This window comes from Acomys minous, assembly GCF_964271855.1.
Source record: "Acomys minous genome assembly, chromosome: 2".
NCBI lineage: Eukaryota > Metazoa > Chordata > Mammalia > Rodentia > Muridae > Acomys > Acomys minous.
Genome location: NC_140484.1, coordinates 10,299,790 through 10,321,726, shown reverse-complemented (window position 1 = coordinate 10,321,726; position 21,937 = coordinate 10,299,790). Strand labels below are relative to the sequence as shown.

Here is a 21,937-nt window from a genome sequence, read left to right as displayed (position 1 = left end):
AAATGTAGGTTTGTTTCTATGAATTCACTTTATTCTATGTTAACCATGATATCTGGCACTGTCCCATTCCCTGCAAGTACTCATCATATTATAAAACACAAAAACAAAAAATGTGGGGAGAGCGAGGACTGCCTCTGACATGAACTCTGGTGCCCACCCCCTTTTGAAGCATGCTACAGGTATTCATCATACTATTAAAAAACAAATCAAAAAATGTGGGGAAAGGGGGAACTGCCTCTGACATGAACTCTGGTATCCCCAATTTGAAGCAGGCCATCTAGATGAGACCTCATAGACTGTGGTCACATGGTAGGAGAGGAGGTTCCTTTCTGTCAGAGGTCTACAGGAGGGGAATAGGGTGAAAGAGGAAGGGAGTGGGGAAAGAGAAGGTACAAGTGAGGGGATAACAATTGGGTTGCAATCTGAATAAATTAATTAAAAAAGTGAAAAAGAAAAAAATAAAATGTTCAAGTGCCTTCTAAAGAACAAATAATCTTTTGGTTTCTGGGGCCTTTCATCCCAAATGAAATCTAGGCTTATATCACAATCTCTGAAAGCCCTCAGATAGTGGAGGAGCTACAGTGCTCTGAGGGCAGAGGGAGTTGGGGATGTGGGCTACTATTGGCTTTGTTCCTTAATAAAGTCTCAGTTCCTGCTTATGCCTGGTATACGTTAAGCAGCCAATTAATAATTGTTAATGCAGAAAAACCTTGAGGCCATTTGAAGATAATGCCATGACACTGAAACATGGTAGAATACAGTGATTTAAAATAAATAAGCTTGCAGAGCCCTGTCTTCAGTTTTTGATCCCAGCTCCAAACTCTAAATTCTAACCCTTCCTATCCATGTGACTTTGGGTGAGCTACTTAATTTCTAGCTGTAGGTCAAGTACTAAAAGGTGGTTTGTTTGTTTGTTTGTTTTACAGAGAATAATGACCTTGCCTACTTCCTGTTATGCTAACAACAGTACAATTCATAGTGGTCATATATGGAGTATAGCATTACCTAAAATTTCTTGTTGTTGATGGTATGCAAAAGCCAGTACATATTTGTTGTTATCTATAGCTGCTGAGTTCTCAAAGAATGAAGTCTTTCCCCACCTTTACTTGAAATTCTATGATGCCCAGGGTCACTTAGAAAACCCACAGGAACTTGGTTTATCCCTGGTACATAAGCCAGAAAGAAAACGCAGGTTTAACCCATGCTGTTCTCTCATTGTCACTCCATTATCTCAAATGCACTTTCCTTGCTCACACAATGCAACATGTCCTCATCCTTTCTCAAATATTCTGTCCTGCTTGAGACTTTGTAGCACGGAGGGGGCGGGCAGGGGGCCTGGGTGTCAATGTAGCTCCTTAAGTGAGGGACACGCAGTTATTTTCTCCCTTAGGCCTGAGGCAATGCTAGGCCCCCACCAGTCACCAGCTTGTTCTGGCAGCCGAAATGCATCCTACCCCTTTTTGGTACAGGAAAGCTGTGGCGTCTGATGCAATTTGATCTGGTTCAGATCTTGGCTTCTCTCACTCCCTGTCATTCTCCTTTTCCCTATTCCTTTTTGTTCAGTCCTGTGACCCCGCCCCCATTTCAATGAGAGAAACATGATATGTTACACTTCTTGAATCAAGACAGCATATCAATGCTGATGGTTTGTATTCTATACAATAAAGGCTAAGTAAATCAACCCTATGTCATATAGAAATACACACTTATTAGGAACCTCATATATGCAACATAGAAGTGTATAAAAATGAAGGAAGTAGAGCCTTAACCTCCAGGACCTCTCACAAACCAGAGCTGTGCCTTGCTTAGATGGAGGCACAGAGTGACCCAGCAAATAATATCAGACTTTCACTTCATAACAGTTATGTATTTCTTCTTTCTGGAGTATTGAAGAAGTTGTCAGCCAAGAGATGACTTGCAAATGGCAAGGACTTAGCATGTAGGCAAAGTATGCAGACAGGGGAAGAAACTGAGCAGACAGACTGGACAGAGAATGGATGATGAATTTGTGAACGGGAATTTGCAATAGATGGGAGCACACAAGCCCTTTAGGAAAGAAAAGCAAAGGACCTCCCTCAAAACGTGGCCCACAGCTGACAGGAAGCTCTAAGCTGTGCTTTGCCATTTCTGTTGTCCCCAAGCCCGCGAGTGAGCGGCTAGGAAACTTTCCTCTGTCTTGCATCAGAGAATAAATATTTTTGGACTGATGAATTTGCACTTATAGTCACAACTATATGGCTGTTGTTCAGCCCTGCACAGACATCAAGTGACTGAATGGCCTGCATTTCAGTGTATCGAGTAACAGTCAAAGCTCTCAAAACATTCTCCTTTTAATGTCTCCAGCCACTTAAAAATGTAAAAACGTAAAACCTTGTATGGTATATAAAAACACATGATAGAACAGCAAGTTTGTCCTACTCTTCTGAAAATTCCTCAAGCAAGAGACAATTTTTTTTCCTACATATTATTTAGGAAATATTCAGCATGCAAATGTGTGCACTTGTGTTTATGTGTTTGCATGCCTGTGTGCTTGTGCCCATGTGTCAGACTAAAACCTGGAACAGTTGGTGCTCTCTTTCCAGCATGCAGTCTTGGGAATCGAACTTAAGTCATCAGGCTTGGCAGCAAGATTCTTTATCCGCTGAGCCATCACAAGGGCCTCCCTACATATTCTTTGCAGACCCAAATTAAGCTGAATAAAGACACTAAGGTGCTTGTAAACCTAGTGAGTTCTTAAGTCAAGTATAATTTTCTCTCTTCCCCCCTAAGATTTCAATATAATTTAAATAAAATATAAAAGAGTCTTATGTATGAAATGAAGTCAGAGCTTAAGTGTGAAAAACAGAACTCACTCCTAATTTAGGGCATATCTCACATGGAGAACTCTTGCCCAGGTCATTTCTGTTTTAAAATCTCATGAAACCATAGCATTCAATCTTTTAATATATAAGCACAAAGTATATTAGGCAAAACTTCCCAAGTCACCCCGGATCCAGACATGAACTCTGCAACATCCTTACAAGTAGCACCTAGTCTGAGAGTTATGTGAAAAGATATGTGGGCGTTAGCTTCTTGCAGCCTGTGAGCCCACTCTCACCCTCCAGGCATCCCTTTCTGCCAGCAGCTGGACTGTCCTCGCCAGTTCCCTCCTGTTGGTGTATTTTTTTTCCCCAGTATATAGAAAGTAAACAAGAAAAAAAAATCAAAGTTTGTTTTCTGGGACTTTTCAGTGGATTTAATTGATATACACGATCTCCAACTTGAAAGGAATAACCAATTAAGAATGGATGGCACTTGTGCAGAATTCCCTAGTGTAGCTCACTGTCTTAAAAGCACACTCTACTTGGAGGTGTTGATGGTAAGAAAGTGAAGCCACTCGCCCTAATGCATCTCACCCCGCACATTGATTGGGTACGCACTTAAGATGGCACAGACCTTAAACTATGTAAAATAGGAAACACAGAATAACCAGCAAGAATTACCATCACCTCTCAGCTAATTAACTTGTATTCTGAAGATGTGTGTGTGTGTGTGTGTGTGTGTGTGTGTGTGTGTGTGTGTGTGTCATGAATGCATGTATGTGTACATAAAAAGCCAGGGCAAATTTTCTTGAGTTTATTTCTTTTGGAAAATCAGTTTTTGTCTGGTTTGTGGTCAATAATCTAATGTAGGAACTACCAAACAGGGTACCTAATCTGTTATTTTTAAGCCCTACTAAGCTTTGTCCCAAGTATTTTTGATGTTAAAATGATAAGAACTAAAGAATGAGGTGTCAAACCACTGGCAGCTGGTTGACTACCAACAAGCTAAGGTGAACTCCAGATCCAAATACAGGAGACTAAGAGTGAGCTCCAATGTCTCTTTGCCCCACCAAGCTATATTCTGTCTATAGTTTTCCCAACTTTGACCAACGTCCTTAGATAAATCTCACTTCCCTTCAGAACACAGCCTGGCACTCTCAGGCAGAATCAGTGGCCCCATCACCTCTTTGCTCCGAGAGCACTTTGTATAAAACTCTATTAAGGCAGTACGCACTTGTCGCACTAAATTGTAATTCATCCTTTTACTTGTCTATCTGTTTCTACCAGGATGTGCACCCTCCACGCAAAAGATGAGGTATTTGTACTCCTAGCCCTCAGCACGGACATAACAGCCACTTAAAAGATGCCTTACCATTTTCAGTATTATGAAATGCATACCCATGTTAACAATCCAAAGCAAGACAGACTGTTAGAACAGAAAAGGTTAAAATGTTGTCTCTCTACCAACCAGTCCGTGCCACTTCTCCAAACAAATCACTCATGAGAAATTCTTAACAGCGCATAAATGCTACACGTACCACTTCCACCTCAGAGAGCTAAGCACGCATGTTGCTCTCAAAGCCTCAGCCCGTGCAGGGCTACCATCCCTAGGTAGTCACTTCACATAGCTGGGTGCTAAACACGGTCAAACAAGAGACAGAGAGGCTCTGCCACACGATCCTACCACAGCCCCATCTCCCAAAGCGCCTTTCCTAATCTATGGCCTTTTTCATCAAATTGTCTTTTTCCTTCTCTTTTCCGATCTGCCTATTTGATCAGTCTATATCTACCTCCATTTTACCTGTTCCCCTCCCCCCCCCCCCCGCCCTTCTCTCTCTTTCTTCCCTAAATTTTTTTTTCTTTAGGTTTGGTTTTTCGAGACAGGGTCTCTCTGTGCTAGCCTTGGCTGTCCTGGACTCACTTTGTAGACCAGGCTGGCCTCGAACTCACAGTGATCCACCCACCTCTTCCTCCCGAGTGCTGGGATTAAAGGTGTGCGCCACCACACCCGGCTTCCCTAAAATATTTTTATTTATAAGTAACAATGGTTGCCTATGGCTATGATAAATACCATGACTATATGTGATTTTTGCCTGATTCCCAAAAAATACGCATCACTTGAGTTAGTTTTAAGTTACTTTACAATGAAACAGAAAACAGGAAAACAAATATGTTGGTGATCTCTCTCTCTCTCCTCTCTCTCTCTCTCTCCCTCTGTGTGTGTGTGTATGTGTGTGTGTGTACACACGCGTGTGCGTGTATGTGTTCCCTCATTCTACATACTTCTGTTTTCATTATGCCTTCTCTTTCCTTCTGTTTCTTTTCTTCTCTCTTTGATCCAGGGACCACCATATGGAGTTCAGACCAACCATCTCTAAACATCAATTCCATTGACATGCAAGTCTACCCATTTCACTTTTAATAGTAGAGAATTTAATACTGTTTATGGGTATGCATGTTGTTGTGAATCTCTCCCCCCCCCCTCCCTCTCTCTCTCACACACACACACACACACACACACTCACAAATAAGGTTGCACACATCCATCATGAATGTATGTATGTGCTTATCTATGCTGTAAAGATAGAGACCAAGATCCAGACAGACACTAAGATGTCAACTAAATAAAATATGTGGTGTCTTATTGGGAAATTGGGTATCACCAAAATCTCTAAGAAGCATGGTCAAGATTCTTTTTCCTTTGAATCAGAATGGATATGGCAGTGAAAGGGCCTGTAACCCAGGCTGCTGTGATGTCAGGAGAGAGACAAAGAGTGATCTTGTTAAAAAAAAAAACCCTCGGTGCTGAGCTGTCTCCCAACAACAGTGATTAGCACACAAACTGGCAACTTGATGTGCATTGGTCCAGCCCAGTGCCTGAAGTCAGTTCTAATGAGGCCAAGTTCACAAGCACATTTGCCCCTGTTTGCTTTTACTTTTCCCTTTAAAGGAACTTTTTAAAAATAACTCAATTCATGTTTGCTAAGAAACATCAAAAAACAGACCAAAAAAATCACTTATAATTCGAATGTTCACTATAACCATAGGTAAAAATGTTGAGTCATCACTAGTTTTTAAATAAAAACATAATTATGTTGTATACACAGTAATTTAAAGGGTTTCAAAACCTTACGACGTCCAAATACATTTACAGAACTTGCAATATATGTGCAAACAACATAAGGCTTCCTGGGCCTTACATTGTGCTAGTTTATAATCTGTTTCTTTGTCTTTTCTTGTCTTTTGTAAAAGATTTCACAACTGAAAGTATGTGCCTGTGGAATCAGTCTTTTCACAGCTTTAATGGTCTGTGACATACTTGTATAAGGTCACGGCTTGCTTCTTCTGTACCTTCCTAACTCTGCAACTCTTTAGTATAGTCCCTCAGTTGTGGTGACCCCAACCATAAAGTTATTCCATTACTACCTCATAACTGAAAAATGTACTACTGTTAGGAATCGGCCTGTAAGTATCTGATATACAGGAAATATGACACAGGGATCACAACCCACAGATGGAGAACCACTGTTCTATACGAAAAGCTAGCTTTTCATTAAGTAATAGCAAATAAAACAGGGACCACCTAAGAAGCAAGTATTGCATGGAAAGAGGTAGAGAAGTTGAGAGGGGTGCCTCCTCAACCCCAAAACCTACATGGTGCAGTGTCTCAGACTTCATTAGAGCGTAACAGAACTGGAGTTAAGAAACACAAGGCTTGCAAATCCTCTCAGCAGGTAAAGATGCCTATGGCCAAGCCTAACAACCCACATTCAGTACCTGATGACTTCAATGGCAGAAGGAGAAAACGGACATGTTGACGTTGCACTCTGACCTACACATACTTAACATGTGTGCATACAAACTTAAATATAATTAAATGATTAATATAGACAGAGATGCAATATTATAGGCAACATGCTATAAATTATCTTCTTATAGGCTACACTTATGTACCATTAATAGTACATAATTCACAAGTAATATTAACAAAGCAACAATGATAATGATAGCAACAACAGTAACCCTTATTGGCTGCATATTGCATACTGGGTGCTGCTTTACACATTTTAATATTTATCATCACCTTAAATCATCACCTGCTGATAAAGGAGGAACTAATGCAATTATATTAATCCCCCCCACACAAAAAAATTACTGAAATTGTTTTTAAGTGTTTCTTCATTATCCACATTTGTAAAGAGGAAACTGAGGCCTGAAACTACACACTTAGCCAAATTTACATATAAACCAGATAATGAAGCAAGGTACTACTAACACAATATCTAAGTGTTATATGTTACAATATCTAAGTACTATATTTGTAAGTCACATAGGCTTGTGTGGCATATTTTGCCACTTCCAGGACATTTCAGCCCAGGTTATGTCCAGAAGGGGAGATGATTTCCTAGTATATATACTGGATGGCAGAAATACTACCTGGGGAGGCTGTGCTGTCCCATGTGATCAACAAGGCCTTCTACCGTGTCTCGGGCACTGGGAATTTCCATTAAAGAGCTGGCAAAGTCTATATTTCTCAGCTCTTCATAAGAAAACATAGCGTGTTAACAAAAACGACAAGTGTACAGATGGAAAAGAGCTTCACGGACTCTAACACTCATGTGTTCCTAAAGTGAACAATGTTCAAACAGAACGATTGCAGCTATTGCCAAGAGATTTTTCAAAATGCAGAGACTCCAGGTCACTTCTCACCTGGGAATTCAATGCCAGGGAGTCCCGTGAGGACAGTCCGTTGGGAAACGCTGCTGGAGGAGGCACCTGTAACGGAGCATGTGCCCACCCTGCTAGAATCTCTCCATTATTTCAGCAAAAAGTAACTCAGAGTGAGCAGGCTGCAGAGAAGTTTCTAAGGCATGTTCTAAGATAGCTAGCATTGTAAAGCCCTTTAAAGATGGCAATGCAGTCTGTGGTGGAATTGCTGAGGGAAGGCAGGCTTTGCATGTCTAAAACACTGCCATGAAGACCTCCACCCCACCCACTCACCCATGCCCACACAAGCACTAGAGCAGGGCTCATGGTACAGGATTCTGTTCCTCCATAGTCCAGGTTACCCTTTTAAGGGGTGAAGACTGGAGGCATCAATGGATTTACTCCAGGGCATAGTATGATTAGCTGATTGTCTGATAATATGATTCTTATTAGCACTTCTTTTAAAAAAAAGTTATAACTGTCCACACTGTCACTGTAGCATCATTAGCCAGCAGGGGGTAGGCAAAGAGCACATCCTGCACATCCCCTCTCAATAAGACGATGAGGCATGGATGAGCCCAGGAGGGCAAGCATGGCTTTCTGCAGAGCTTAGGGCTGTGCCTGAAGCAAGCTACTCCTTAGCAAACCTTCCCAGGTCAGTGGCCTGGAACTGGAGCAAGGCCAAAGAGGAGTGTAGGCTTAATTTTTTTATTCAGTATATTTTATTACAACTTATTAACCGAGCATATGTCACTTATAACCTGACTAACCAAAACAATAATAAAAGAGGATTAAGGAACACAATAACAAAACTGTAAGGATATCAGTTCCGAGGAATGATTCTCCTGGTGTATTCAGCAGGATTTCTTCTGTCAGAACCTGGAATAACCAGAACCCCAAACCTCAGCAGGAGCTGGAGCCCCGAAGCCTTCCCTTGAGCAGTTCTCTCTAGGAGCTTCTCGAAGTGAAGCGATGAACAGCCAAACTATCCAAAGTCCCCAAAAAGCCCCGCCTCCAGTTCTGGGTTTATTTATATATCTCCTCCCAGAGTCCGTTCACAGGATTTTTCAGCTGGCAACAATCAAGCTCCTGCACGAGGCAGTTAGTCTTCCAATGAATTAACCTCACCTGTTCTCTCAAGACCTTTCACCATCCCACATTTGGGAAACAGCTTTCTCTCTCCTTCAGAGGAGGGTGCCACCAAATGTGTCACTTGGATTAGAGTTTCATTACAAGCCTTATTTCTTCACTTCTTTCTTCTACTTCTCTCTGTGTGTGTGTGTGTGTGTGTGTGTGTGTGTGTGTGTGTGTGTGTGTGTATGAATATATCCATATGAGGGGCAGTGTAAAAACAGTAAACATTTTTAATCTAAAAATGGCAAAAGGTCTTGGGTATTTCTCAGCTGGGCAACCTTGGGCAACTTCTTTAGGCTAGGACCATCACAGATTTAGAATTGAGATGGTAGCATCTAGTTTGTAAAGGCATCATGATTGCATGGCATAGCCCAATAATGGTCTATAACACATTCTCAGTGAGCAGTAGCTCACTAACTTAATGGCTATTTATGTTATTAAGAGAGGCCCCGGGGGCTACCCATCAATTTTTCTTCACTAGATATAGACCACTGCCCCTAATATCCAGCAAACCCACCTCAATTCTCCCCTGGAAATTAGAATTAGAAAAAAAAGAAAGAAAGAAAAGAAAACAATAACTGGTGACTCGGTTTAGTTCTTGAGCACTTACTCTCGAATTAGCATCAGCTAAGCACAGTTGGCAACTGTCCGCACTCCTTTATCTTGACATCTGATGCTTCAAAATACGACACTCCGTGTCCCCTTAACTGAGGCTCCCTTTAGTATTATTTTCATTAGAACGCACTGTGAAAGACTCAAATGGTATATACTCACTTATATCTGCATATTAGCCCAAGGGGCATGTCCCACGAAAGCCTTCACTTACCAGGAAACTGAGACAGAGGAGAGGACATTCTAGTGGGATTCTAGATGAGAGAATCATGGGAGAAAGGCAAAGTAGAAGGACCCAGAGGGTCCTAGAAGCCTACAAGTAGAACAGTATGATAGGCAGATTTGGGCACAGGGGTCCCGCTCAAACTAAGGCACCAGCCAAGGACAATACAGGCGGTAAACCTTAAGCCCCTACCCAGATCTAGCCAATGGACAGAACACTCTCCACAGTAGAGAGGAGAGTGGGATATTACTTTCTCACATACTCTGGTGCCTCACCTTTGACCATGTCCCCTGGAGGGGGAGACCTGGTGGCACTCAGAGGAAGGACAGCAGGTTACCAAGAAGAGACTTGATAACCTATGAATATGTACAGGGGGAGGTAATCCCCCTCAGGAACAGTCATAGGGGAGGGGAATAAGGGGAAAATGGGAGGGAGGGAAGAATGGGAGGATACAAGGGAGGGGATAACCATTGAGATGTAACAAGAATAAATTAATAAAAAAAAACGGTTAAGAAGAGAATCGGTAGCAGGGTTCCACTCCTTGCTCTGCCATTCGCAGGCACAGTGACCTCAGCTCTATGTCATGGCTTCTCTGCAGTACACTCACAGTGGGGCGCAGAATTCACATAGGCCACCGTCAGGAAGCTCCCTGCCAGGATGTCCCTTCATCTCTCTTTTAAGACCTCTGTTTCAAGGTGTAAAGCACACAAAGAGCGCAACTTTCGAGGGAGCCTCATGCACTGACGCCAGAAGCAAATAAGCCGAACAGCTGAGTTCAGATGATGCTGAGGAGCTTAGAGTTTTGGAGCACCACAGCCACAGGCTCACTTCAACACAATGGATACAGGTGCACAGGCTTTGCCTGCCCCCCCCCCCACCCCCCGAGGCGACGATGTAACTACGTTCTAACACCTGCCTGGCAAAGTGCCTGGCAAGCAGTGGAGGGCAATACCAAGATCAGTCAGAGCGTAGCCAAGTGTCTCTGGCTTTCTCATCCTACAAAATGACCTGTGTAACAGCAGGACCATGGTTTCCCTGTCTCAAAAATTGTGGATGGTATTAGGCTCCCTTATCCTACAAGATGGATCTGAGAATGAAACTCCAGTAGGTAAGGCTTCAGTCTTGAAGAACTGACACATTATGTAAAGAGAAAAATGGGCTGTAATTGCCCTAGTGTTATAGCAACGTTCAGCAACGTTCAGGAGGGCTGTAGGTACAGATAAAATATCTTTGGCCACATGTAGAATAGCAAGAAGAAAGACTTACAAGTATTCAGGTCCCTAGATACACAGAGATCTTTGAAAGGCTGATTTTGTATCAGCGGTGTTGTACAATAAAATCCCCCCTTTTTTGCCATCAGTTATTTGACTAGTCCAACAACCCTGTCTGAGCAAAGTTTGAGTGCCCCAAGAACAAGCAGTAAGCTTGCATGGGACCCAGCCTCACCTCACCCTGAGCACACCTCTTTTCTGGTACTGACTTGAGACACAGCAGAGGGGCTACTTGGACAGTTTTGCTAACAGGAGAAGGAGCTGCATTATTCACACTCGCCATGCAGAACTTCAGTGCAGAGATGGATAAACACTTAGACAAGACGATCTTCTTATCATACATTTAGTGACTCACATAAACTGGCAGGGGGAATGAGGGAGATTAATCTATTCACCAGGTGGCACAGCTGAGGATGTATGTGACTGAAAACTCAACAGTGGCAGATCATATTGAGGAGGGGAAAGTGGATGTAGAAAACTATGTCAACATAAAAGTGAAAACATGATAACGCAGCTGAGATTTAATATACAAGCAAAGGCAGCTGTGGCTCTCAGTGAGCAGGACGTTTCTGTTCACGCACTAGCTGTAGCACACACCCAGACTCCTGGTAACACTGATGCGCAAACTCTTTTCTTCCACTATACTTTTAAGGCTTTTGCTAGGATTTTAACCTTTAACACAGTTGTTTTTTTTTTTTTTATCAAAGTTAGGTATATTTCCTACATATGGGTGGACATGTACATTCCTTCCTCTCTACCATTATTTATGCAATCTGTTCAGTTCAAAATGCCTTTATTATACTTCCTGATTTCTAATTGAATTTTCCAGGTATCCGAACATGCCATTGAAGCATGCCACTTGGAATAAAGCAGGAAGGCTTTCCTTCCAGAAGCTATTCAGCCCACCTCTAAGATCCTACTGCGTGCTCCTCTGCTTCAGAGCCCATGGGTCATGCATATCCTCTTAAAAGGAATCTTTGGGTACAAGACTGAAAACTCTCTGTGGATAAGGATTTTTTTTCCTTTTTGTTTTTCATGTCCCACTTCACAGACATCTCCAGGCCAGTGAATGACAAGTATTTAGAGTTCAGTATGTATTTGTAGAATTAAAAGTAAATAAAATTCTATAAAGTTCTCATCATAATGTTGACACCTGTCAATCAGTCCTGGCATGCAAGCAGGTGTTCTTCTCATGAGTAAATTGTTTCTTCCACCTGTCTTTGTAGCTCCACCCACAGGTGCCAGTCTCAGACGTCTCAGAGTTAGTTTACTCTAGGAAATGCCCGTCAAATATCTAACAGGTTTTTGCTTTCTAATTTTACTTTTTTTTTTTGCATTCAATACAAGGATCACACATTTATTAATACAAAGATGTGCTGAAACAAATCCAGTGGACCATATGTGAATCTGTAGGCGCAGATTGAAATAAATCTCTATAGGTCTCAAAGTCTGTGATGCCCCACAAACAAATTTGCACGTGGGTATGGGGGAATCGATCCACACAAAATAAAAAGTGTTTTTGTTTCACTGGTGAGAGATACGGGTCATTGTGTCAGATCTAAATCCCAGACCCTCCTACTACACTGTAGTTGAATGTGGTGAGCAGCAGAGGTCTACAGGTTGAACAAAGCATGGAGCTCATCTTAAGGAATATGGTGATGTTCTCACTTACTCAAACCATTGTAGAGAATGAAACCGAGTCCATGAAGTGACAGCCTGACGTGACTATATACATGTAACCAGCTCGCTAATTTGTCCGCCTTAAACACCAGTAGAAAACTTTTCTTTTCACCTAAAGAAGCATCATTATTAAGAACTTGCCAAACACAAAATACTTAAAATACTTGACATTAAAGCTTTCAAGGGAAAAAACCCACAGAAGACATACCACTCTTATGTTTCATATGAGGAGCCTACACCCTGAAGAACTCAGGTACCTTCTCAAGGCAACATGTTGGGAAGCAGGAAGAGTTACAATGGGGAATCAGATCCACCTGCTCCTAATACTGCTGCCTCGAAGCACCACCACATCACATCAGCGTCCATTAAAAGTGGAAAGGAATCAGCAGGGAAGTAAGCATGTGGGATGGCTAAGGAAACTAAAAATCTCTTCTCGCTTTACTTAGAAATAGAAACGAGTCAGGTTAGAAAAGAGAGAATAGGGGACACTATCAAATCACTTTGCCAAATTACTGACACCCCATTTCTATAAAATCTAATGTGTCATTAAATAAGGAGGAAAGAAGAAAGGGTCTAAATGCCAAGATAAGCTGAGAGCTAAGGAATCTTAAGTTACCCTCCTTGCATCACCAGGTGCAAATTCCACCTCTCACAAAAGATGAAGAGGTGGGTGGGTGTGAGAACAGCCAGCTCCCCACTTGCAGTACTGTATGATGATAGGCATAAGGCACGTGCTTTTTCACAAAGAGAGGAAGCCCTCATACCAGAAGATGCCATCTTATCAGCATCACACACCAACTCAAAATGGCAGTACCACTTACACAGAGTCCGAAGGCCAGAGTGTTCTATCTCCCAAAATTCTCCTAAGGCGAGCCACCCTGGGGGGTGGGGTTTCAGGGCAGGTGACTACAGATGCTCCATTCCTGCTCTGTACACTCATGTATGGTTTTTCCCTTGGCGGTTTTCACTCTTTTGAATCCTCAGCTACCTCATTTATGTAAGAAAGTCTACCCAACTGAAGACGTGGAATGGTGAGTGGAAGAGACCTGCCATGCCCAGTGGGGACTCAGTTTATTCAGACTGATTAGATAGAAATGTCAACTCTAGAAGCCATTAAAGGCAAAAATGACATGTGAAAGCTGACCAGGCCACCATTCTCCCTGGTGAATACAACATCAAAGTTCTCATGATGGAAAAAAAATCTAAGTAAAAGGCTCCGTTAACAAATCATTTAACACAATTGCTAGAGGGAAAGAGCCAAGGTGATGAATTGAAATATTCAAATTAACTACAGGATAAAAATATGAAAGGGAGATATTAACACTTGTCACCTCCTTACCACCTACAAGGGATTCATAGATTAGTGAGCGTAGCACTTTAAAATCCCTTGGGATAAAAGTATAAACACAGATAGCACCATGAACACATATATAGGCAAATACATTTTGTAACACTCTAAGGATTACTATATAAATTTAGATCAGGGCACAGCACGCCTGGGATGAGTAGGATAGGGACAATATGTTCTGCTTATGACACCAAGCTCATGACAAATGATTCATACCCAGCACCTCGGATGCCAGAAGATTTCCCCCCAGGTGTTCCACCAACTCTAGCAACGGTTCCCATCAAGGCAGAAGACTGCAGTGTGGAGGAAGCGCAGACACCCACGGATGAAGCACAGCAGTTATGTCTCTGCAAAAGTGCACAAGTTCAACAACCGACGGGGCAGGAAAAGAAGGGAAGGAGATGAGAGGCCAAGCCAGAGGCCCTCACAGTTTGATGAGCAGTGGCATCCATGTGCGCCTTGAGGGCAGGTGTTGTTGTAATCAGAGGCTCAGAGCAAAGGATTTTCTCTAACACGAAACAGGCTTAGAGGTGTGTTGTGTGGAAACGAGAGCATGAAAGAAAACACGAGAATCTCTTAATATTGCTACTGGGTTTACACAAATAGATTCCTCACTCTGGTGAAGTAATGGTGAAGGTGAGAACAGTTACAAAGGATTTCAGTCACAGGACCTACTTGTGAGTAACTTGACTTATAACTCTTGGAAATTAATCTAGAAGTCCACCCCTACACACACGCGCATATCAGATGAATTCCACACACACACACAGTATGGACCTCATGCGGTGGGGAAGCATTGGTGAGCTGATCTGGAATTCAGGCGTCCCTCCACTTCCATTGCACAACATTGTCCAACGTGTCTGCCTGCGTCTTTTCTCTTACCAAATACTTTAATCTATCTCTCAGAGGTCTGGTCCAGATAAGTCAGACTGCTTTACTTAATGGACCTTGATAAACACTGTTTTCTCGTTCCTCATCATCTATATAAGTCATAATATGACAGGAAAAAAACCATTTATGTGAGATATTCAGAACAGAACCTGGGAGGAGTGGGAAGGGGGTAACTGGAGTGTGAGACTTCAGAGGGTCAACACCTCTTCTCTTGTGCTTCCCATAATTTGAGTGTTCAAACCTTTAACACTCACCATCTTGAGTATCTCCCACAATATCTTAGATTCATCTTCCTGTCATAAGCCCTAACTCTAGTGAGCCCCATTTAACTCAAGTGCATCTAAAAAAAAAAGGAATTTTATATATATATATAAAGCTGGCAGTACTTGGCGCCATTTCTTACATGGAGGTTAAAATTTGCCAAAGATGTACTCTCTTTCCAAGATCTTTTAAGAGATGAAGTAAAGTAGAGGTCTAATGGGTAAGTGATATTTTACAGCTTGAATTACATTAAAAGCCAGAAATATTTTGAGTACAAAGTTTTGTCTTTTTTTTTTCCTTCTTGATGCAACAAGACCTAACACATTTGATGTACTCAAGATCTCCTAAAGCCAGAACTTTGAATTAACCACTTAAGGGAGCCTGAGTTAATCAGTAAGCATAGGAAAATTCAAGTTAAAATTAAAGGATCAAGTTTAGTAGCTATGATACAGAAGATCTGACAGTTAAATTAATGCGCCAGGACAAGAGCGTCTCAGAATTTGAGTAGAAAGAATTACAGCTTTATTTATTTATTTATTTATTTATTTATTTATTTATTTTATTAAAACCATTTCTGAGAACCAGCTCAAATACCAGCCTGTCGTGAAGGCTGCATTGGAGAGAAGCCAGGGGCTGGCCTCAGTATAGCAGAGGCTAGACTGGCCGATGCATGCTATATTTCAAAACCTTCTCAACTCTCATTAAAAAAACCCAACAGTGAACACAGCTCAATGAAGTGGCACTTGTTGGCAAGGTTCCTGGAAACATTTTCAAAGGTACCAGGTTGCATCGACTGTGTTCATTACAGACACAACAACTCTATCATCGGATGGAAGCTGTAGCTCAGAGCCTCTCCCTGCACCCCCGACACCCCCAACCCCCCACACCCCACCCCCGCCATCGCAATCCCCCTCCCCGTTTTATAAACCTTTAACTTTTCTTATTGGCTTCACGGCAGCCTAGAGAACTTTACACACTTTTAAACCGTCTTCGGTTATTACCATCAAAGCTGGTTCTTTACGTTTTCAGGGCACTGAAGTTTCTAGATTTGAGTTAAACTGGGTGGCTTCCGCAGATTTCAAACATACAGGCTCCTCTGAAAATCGGAAGCTCCTGATAGAACCAGTGGCTTGCACCTCAAATCTTCTCCCAGGGCCTGAAATCTCTCCTCTGTCTTCATAAAGGGAAAACTCAAATCTTTATTTGAGCTCCTCTCTAGAGGAGGTCAGCCGGTGGGAAAACAGGGAGTTGTTGTCACTGGCATCTATCTGTGTGATCTTCCCCAGGCTGACCATGCCTGAGAACAACTGCCCTTTCATGCGCTAGAAAAGCCCTGGCTCTCAAGACGCACTTGCTAATACTGTCAGGAGATGCTGGGGAGCCTCTGCACTGAAACTGGCATCCGTTTGGTCCCCAAATAGACACTAATACCAAAGGGCACCTTATATCGCACTGCAGTTTGCCTCCCCTGGGTGAAAGAAGGAACAAGGAGCTCCGTGTAAAAATAAAAGCCCACAAACACGACTTCTCCGTCCACCCCATAAGTCTCTCACCACTCTCAGGTAAGGAAAAGTCCCTTAAGGGAATTTTAATGGACTTGTGAATTTAACCCTTTCAGCTCTAGCATGAAAAAATACTTTAACACACATCCGCATCCCCAGAGTTTGTCTTCAGTTCCACCCTCCAGTGCCACTGAAGAAATCAAAAAAGATCTGTCGGTTAAGTCCCAGTTGGAACCTTAGGATCTGGAGAAGATTGTGATGCGGGGGTGGGGGTGGGGGTGGGTGCGGATTTCCTCGTAGGCACCATTAACTCCTGAGGGAGGCTAGCTGAGAAGACTTCACTGTGCATCATCTCTGAAGAAAGAAATCTCTTTTCCCCCAAATGGAAACCCTTTCCTTCTCTCACCCCTTTGCCCACAGCTCCGTTCTACTCACGCTGCTGTTGTGGCCAGACCAGTGGACCATAGCTTGGTTGTGTGCTGAGTCTCCCGTCAGAGCAAATGTGGTGCTGGTCAGTCTCAGCTCCTCCACCCGGAAGCGGGTGGCTTTGTCCGGGTCCCGCGCGCCAGTCCCAGGCCCCTGCTGCCCTCCATCCCTTAGCATGCCCCGGCGGCTCCGACTTGCACCCTCTCCGGGTTCAGTCTTCTCGGGATCCGCTCCACTCCGTCTCCTTCGGCCAGAGCGTGCAGCGGTTGCCACTGACACCCTGCTGCCCCCAGCTCGCTCCAGAGACAGCGCTCGGTCTCCGGGGGCCACTGCGAATAGGGGTCTCGTGAGGAGGGGCGGGGGCGTGGCAGGAGCCCGACCCAGTGTTCCCGGGTGAGGAAAGCCTCCTGGGGTAAAGGTCCAGCGTGGGGTCGAGCTACGGTGCTGCGGAGGGCAGCAGGAGTGGCTGCTGCAGACGCCGGGGGCTAAGAGCACCAGAAGCCCCGCGCCCGCTAGCAGCGCGCCCAAGCCGGCCGGAGAGCCACCGCCGGCGCCAACTTTTCCCATCGCTGGAGCGGAGAGGAGCGGAGAGGGGATCCCGGACCGAAGGCAGGCAGCGGAGAGAGGCTCCCGGCTGGCGGCGGCAGGGCGTGCGCTCAGGACCCCAACTCCATCCAAGTTGGGCCTCGGCGGGGCGCGCGGAGGCGGCGCCGGGCAGGTGGCTGCCGCTCGCCCGGGCTAGGCTAGTGCGGAGCGCGCGGGTTGGGACGGAGCTGAGAGCCGCCGCCGCGCGGGGGTGGAGCCGAACTGAAGTCACGGGCGGAGCGGGCGCCGCGCGCTGGCTTGGCGACGCGGGAGGGAGGGCGGGCGCTGCCGGGGCTCCGGGCGCTGCGTCCCGCCGCCCAGCTGCGCTGTGCACAGGACTGCGCCGCCGCCGACCCTCCCCAAGGTGCGCGGAGTCCCCGAAAGCAGCTCGAGCAAGCTTCCCCCGGGGGAGCGACCAGCCCCAGGCTCCTGGAGTGGCGCTGTGAAGGGTTTCCTATTATCGTTCTTTTCTCTCCTTCTCTGTGGCTGTTTCTCCCCCTTTCCCCTCTTTTTCTAGTCTTTTCCAGTTTAGTAGTTAAGGAAGTGTGAGCTCTTGCTCTCTTGCCTCTTGCTCTTTCGTGATGTGGGAGAGTTGGCATCTAGTCCTTTCTCTGAGCAGCGCTTGTGTGCTAAGGCCAGCAGAAGATTCCAGAAGATATAAGTAATTAACTCGTGTGTGTGTGTGTGTGTGTGTGTGTGTGTGTGTGTGTGTGTGTCCGTGTCCCCGTCCTCCTCAGTCTATGTATGTGTATACAGTTGGGGAGATATTTTTCCCCTCTGCGATTCCTTCTAAATTCCTTTTCTGGCTCCCTTAAGCTCTCACAGTCATCGAAAGCAGTCGCGCTTGACAACACAATTATAAAGTTAAGGTTCCCTAAGTATTTTGTAGCTATACACATCTTGGAGTCCTTAAGAAACCACAAAGTCGTTGAAAAGAGGAAGACTAAACATATAGGAAGTGACCTGTCCGCTATTTTATTCTCGGTGCTTGGCAACAGAGGACTGATTGGTAGGAACCGTAGATTGACTTAGTGAGTATGTGTTGTGAGCTTGTTATAGACCTGTGTATATCAACAAATACAAGAAAAGCTTTGAATGCATCTTGTGTCACCAATGTCTAGCCCAGGGTTGCTAACACATGCATTCAGGTCACGCCAAGCAACTCAGTGCATGATGGTGTTTGCTGTGGAACCTCAGGCGATTGAGCATCCCACATGTTAAATTAAGGGGTTGCATTAGATGGCCTTTAAAATCCCTTCTGATCCTAAAATTTTGTAATGATGTGATTACAGTATCAGTCTACCAAAGATCCCCTGCTACTGTTCAGAAGTTCAGATAATGGTTTATAGTAAGTATAGGGCTTTGAAAATTACAAAGTTGGGCTGGAGAGGTGGCTCAGAGGTTAAGAGCACTGTCTGCTCTTCCAGAGGTCCTGAGTTCAATTCCCAGCAACCACATGATGGCTCACAACCATCTATAATGAGATCTGGTGTCCTCTATGGCTTGCAGTTGTACATGCAGACACAACATTGTATATATAATAATTAAATACATTTTTTTTAAAAAAGAAAATTACAAAGTTTCTCAAAAGCCAAGCCTTTTCAAATTGATAGTTGTATCTAAGGTTTGAACCGCGTTTGAGCCTCTATACAATTCTCATGCATCAGGTAACAGTATCTTAAGCATATGAGAATTATGAAATTATTGAAAGAATATTTATGAATTGAAGAAACAGATGTTATAAAATAGTGCTAAATCCAGTTTGCAATTTGATTTTTGTTCAGTTTCACACTTAGAACCGTTGTCTTACTCCACAAAATCCTAATTTTGTGATGAGCCCCACTTGGAAGTGATACACAGTAATAATTGATCTTCAGTTAATGACATCTTTTTAATGATGCTCCAGCAGAACAACTTTTACGGTAAAACTCCATTCCAGAGTGATGTCACATCATGATGGTCCTCACAGCTGAGGCCTGGATCCCTGGCACCTAGAAGACTGAGCCAGGATCCCTGGCACCTAGTAGGTTGAACCAGGATGATCTCCATTAAGTCAAGGCTAGGATAGGACACATAGAAGTTACAGATGTGTCTTGGCTGACACATCTGTGAGATATTGTGTCAACAATAAATAAATAATGAACCAACGAACAAACAGAAATCAGGTCTAAATTGATCTTACGACCAAAGCAGCAGGAGAGTAAGCCCATAAGGACGAGTTATATCAGGCATCAAAATTGGGTACCGTGTCCTCTTGCTGTTAAAAAACACAGAGTCTTTTGAAAATATCATCAGTATACAAATACAGACCCTGCTGAAACAGAAACTTCTGGCAGGTTGCAGCCTCTACAGAAAGGCAAGAACCAGGAGTCCTCTCTCCTCACCAGGCTTCCTGTCCACTGTGTCAAAACCGGAGGTGGTCTTGTTCCTCCTCCCCAGAAAAGACTTTAGAACAAGACAGCGGGACCATTTGCTTAATGCTTTTTTTCCATGCCCTGTTCGCCTCCTTTCCAGTCTAGATAAACCAGCAGGGGTTTTTTCCAGGAAAGAAAAAATACAGAGTAAAGATTCAGATTCCCATCCAGAATAAAGGACTGGAAAGAAGAAAAACAGGGAATCAGAGATTAACTAGTTAGGGTGTCCTGGCCTTAGATAGTGCTACACCAAAATTTTAGTTTTAAAGTAAATATCTTCCTGGAAAAAATGCTACAAATGGAGGGGATTTTTCTTCCTAGATTATAGACCTTTCACTTCTTCACACATGAGTTAAGATGATCCCACAAAAGTCAGGTATAGGGCTCATTTCTTTAATTCTAGCAATGGGAAAGCTGAGGATTGCCCTAGATTGAAGCTAGCCTGGGCTTCATAATTACTTTTGGGATACAGAGCAAATCCTTGTCTCAGAATTTAAAGAAATCCCAACAGTAATAAAAACAAAAGAAATATTTCCCAAGAATTATTACTCTAAAGTGATTGTGGGTCATCTGACTTCACTAAGACCAGATAAAAAGTTTAAACCCAATCTCCATTGTCCATTGGTGAAAAAAAATTATACACTGCAGATAAAATTGGCCCCAGGTAATAGTGTGTGTGTGTGTGTGTGTGTGTGTGTGTGTGTGTGTGTGTGTGTTCATTTTATTTCCCTGATGACTTTTATCAATAAGTAGTAGGAGAAAGTAACAGAATTTCCTAAACCCTTCATTTCCCCTTGTGGAAAGTCCACAGCACAGGTGAATCATGGGAAGTCTGTTTCACAGGATGATCAGTTAATCAATATGGTATATGCTATTATGTTCTTACATTCATTTATGTATTTTTGTGTGTATACATGTGGGGTTAGTGTGGAAGTCAGAGGACTACTTTTGGGACTGGATTCTTTCCTCCATTACGTCAGTTTTGAGGATGGAACTCATGTCTGTAGTGTACCAACCTCAAGGATGACTGACTGTGTGCTGAGCCATCTTACCAGCATCTATTATGGTACTGTGAAAATGTTATTAGAAAACTAATGTCACACACCTGAAGAAATTATACATTGATGATTCCTATGAAGACAGTTTTTTAATTTTGCACATGAAAAATATGCCCCTCCTGTCTAGATCACCATAAAATGTTTCATCAGGAGTAGCCCCATGGCCTCTTTCCTGGTTCAGTCTCTTAATAGTGCCTTCTCAGTATTAGTTAACCTAGTGTTTGTTTTCTTTGTTAATAGCCTTTCTCGGAACGTTGTGTGGATAAAGATGATAGTACCTTTATCAATCTGCTCTTTGCCCCAGTGTCTCACTCATAATGAGCATGGCTCACTACGCTCTCAATAAAGAATGACCACCTAGCTGTGTAGAAACACTACCCACATCTCACCGAGCAGGGACACTGGAAACAAGAGGTGTCCTCAGTGTGCAAACTTGTGCTAGCTACAGACTTAGCGCCAACTTGTGTGGTTCCTCGGCTAAATAGTACCATGTTCTCCACTTTGCAGATTGTGTTAAACAGCTTCCAGCAAGGCTCACACTGCCAAGTCCTGCTCACACTGCCATGTCCTGTTCATACTGCCATGTCCTGTTCATACTGCCATGTCCTGTTTATACTGCCATTTCCTGATCACACTGCCATGTCCTGCTCACACCGCCATGTCCTGCTCACACCGCCATGTCCTGCTCACACCGCCATGTCCTGCTCACACCGCCATGTCCTGCTCACACCGCCATGTCCTGCTCACACCGCCATGTCCTGCTCACACCGCCATGTCCTGCTCACACCGCCATGTCCTGCTCACACCGCCATGTCCTGCTCACACCGCCATGTCCTGCTCACACCGCCATGTCCTGCTCCTACTGCCATGTCATGGTGAAGGAAGGCAAGGCTTCTGCAGAGCCATTCCTCTTGGACTTCCCTGTACACTGAATTCAAGTGACAGACAACACTTGCTGGTCACTGAGTATGGGTTAGGCACTCGGTAAAGGCTTAGTCAGCTTCAGTAACGTTGAACAAACAAT

General features: G+C 43.7%; 1 protein-coding gene across 5 annotated transcripts in view; it reads right to left on the bottom strand.

The window, feature by feature from the left end:
- The window catches only part of SORCS1 (sortilin related VPS10 domain containing receptor 1), a 515,429-nt gene extending 497,748 nt beyond the window's left edge, over positions 1-17,681 (bottom strand). For all 5 annotated transcript variants that reach the window (XM_084757893.1, XM_084757894.1, XM_084757897.1 and 2 more), the window contains exon 1: positions 16,866-17,681. In XM_084757893.1, the coding sequence (XP_084614019.1) occupies positions 16,866-17,423 (558 nt within the window). In that variant the 5' untranslated portion in view covers positions 17,424-17,681. The remainder of the gene's footprint in view (positions 1-16,865) is intronic.
- Positions 17,682-21,937: the final 4,256 nt, after the last annotated feature.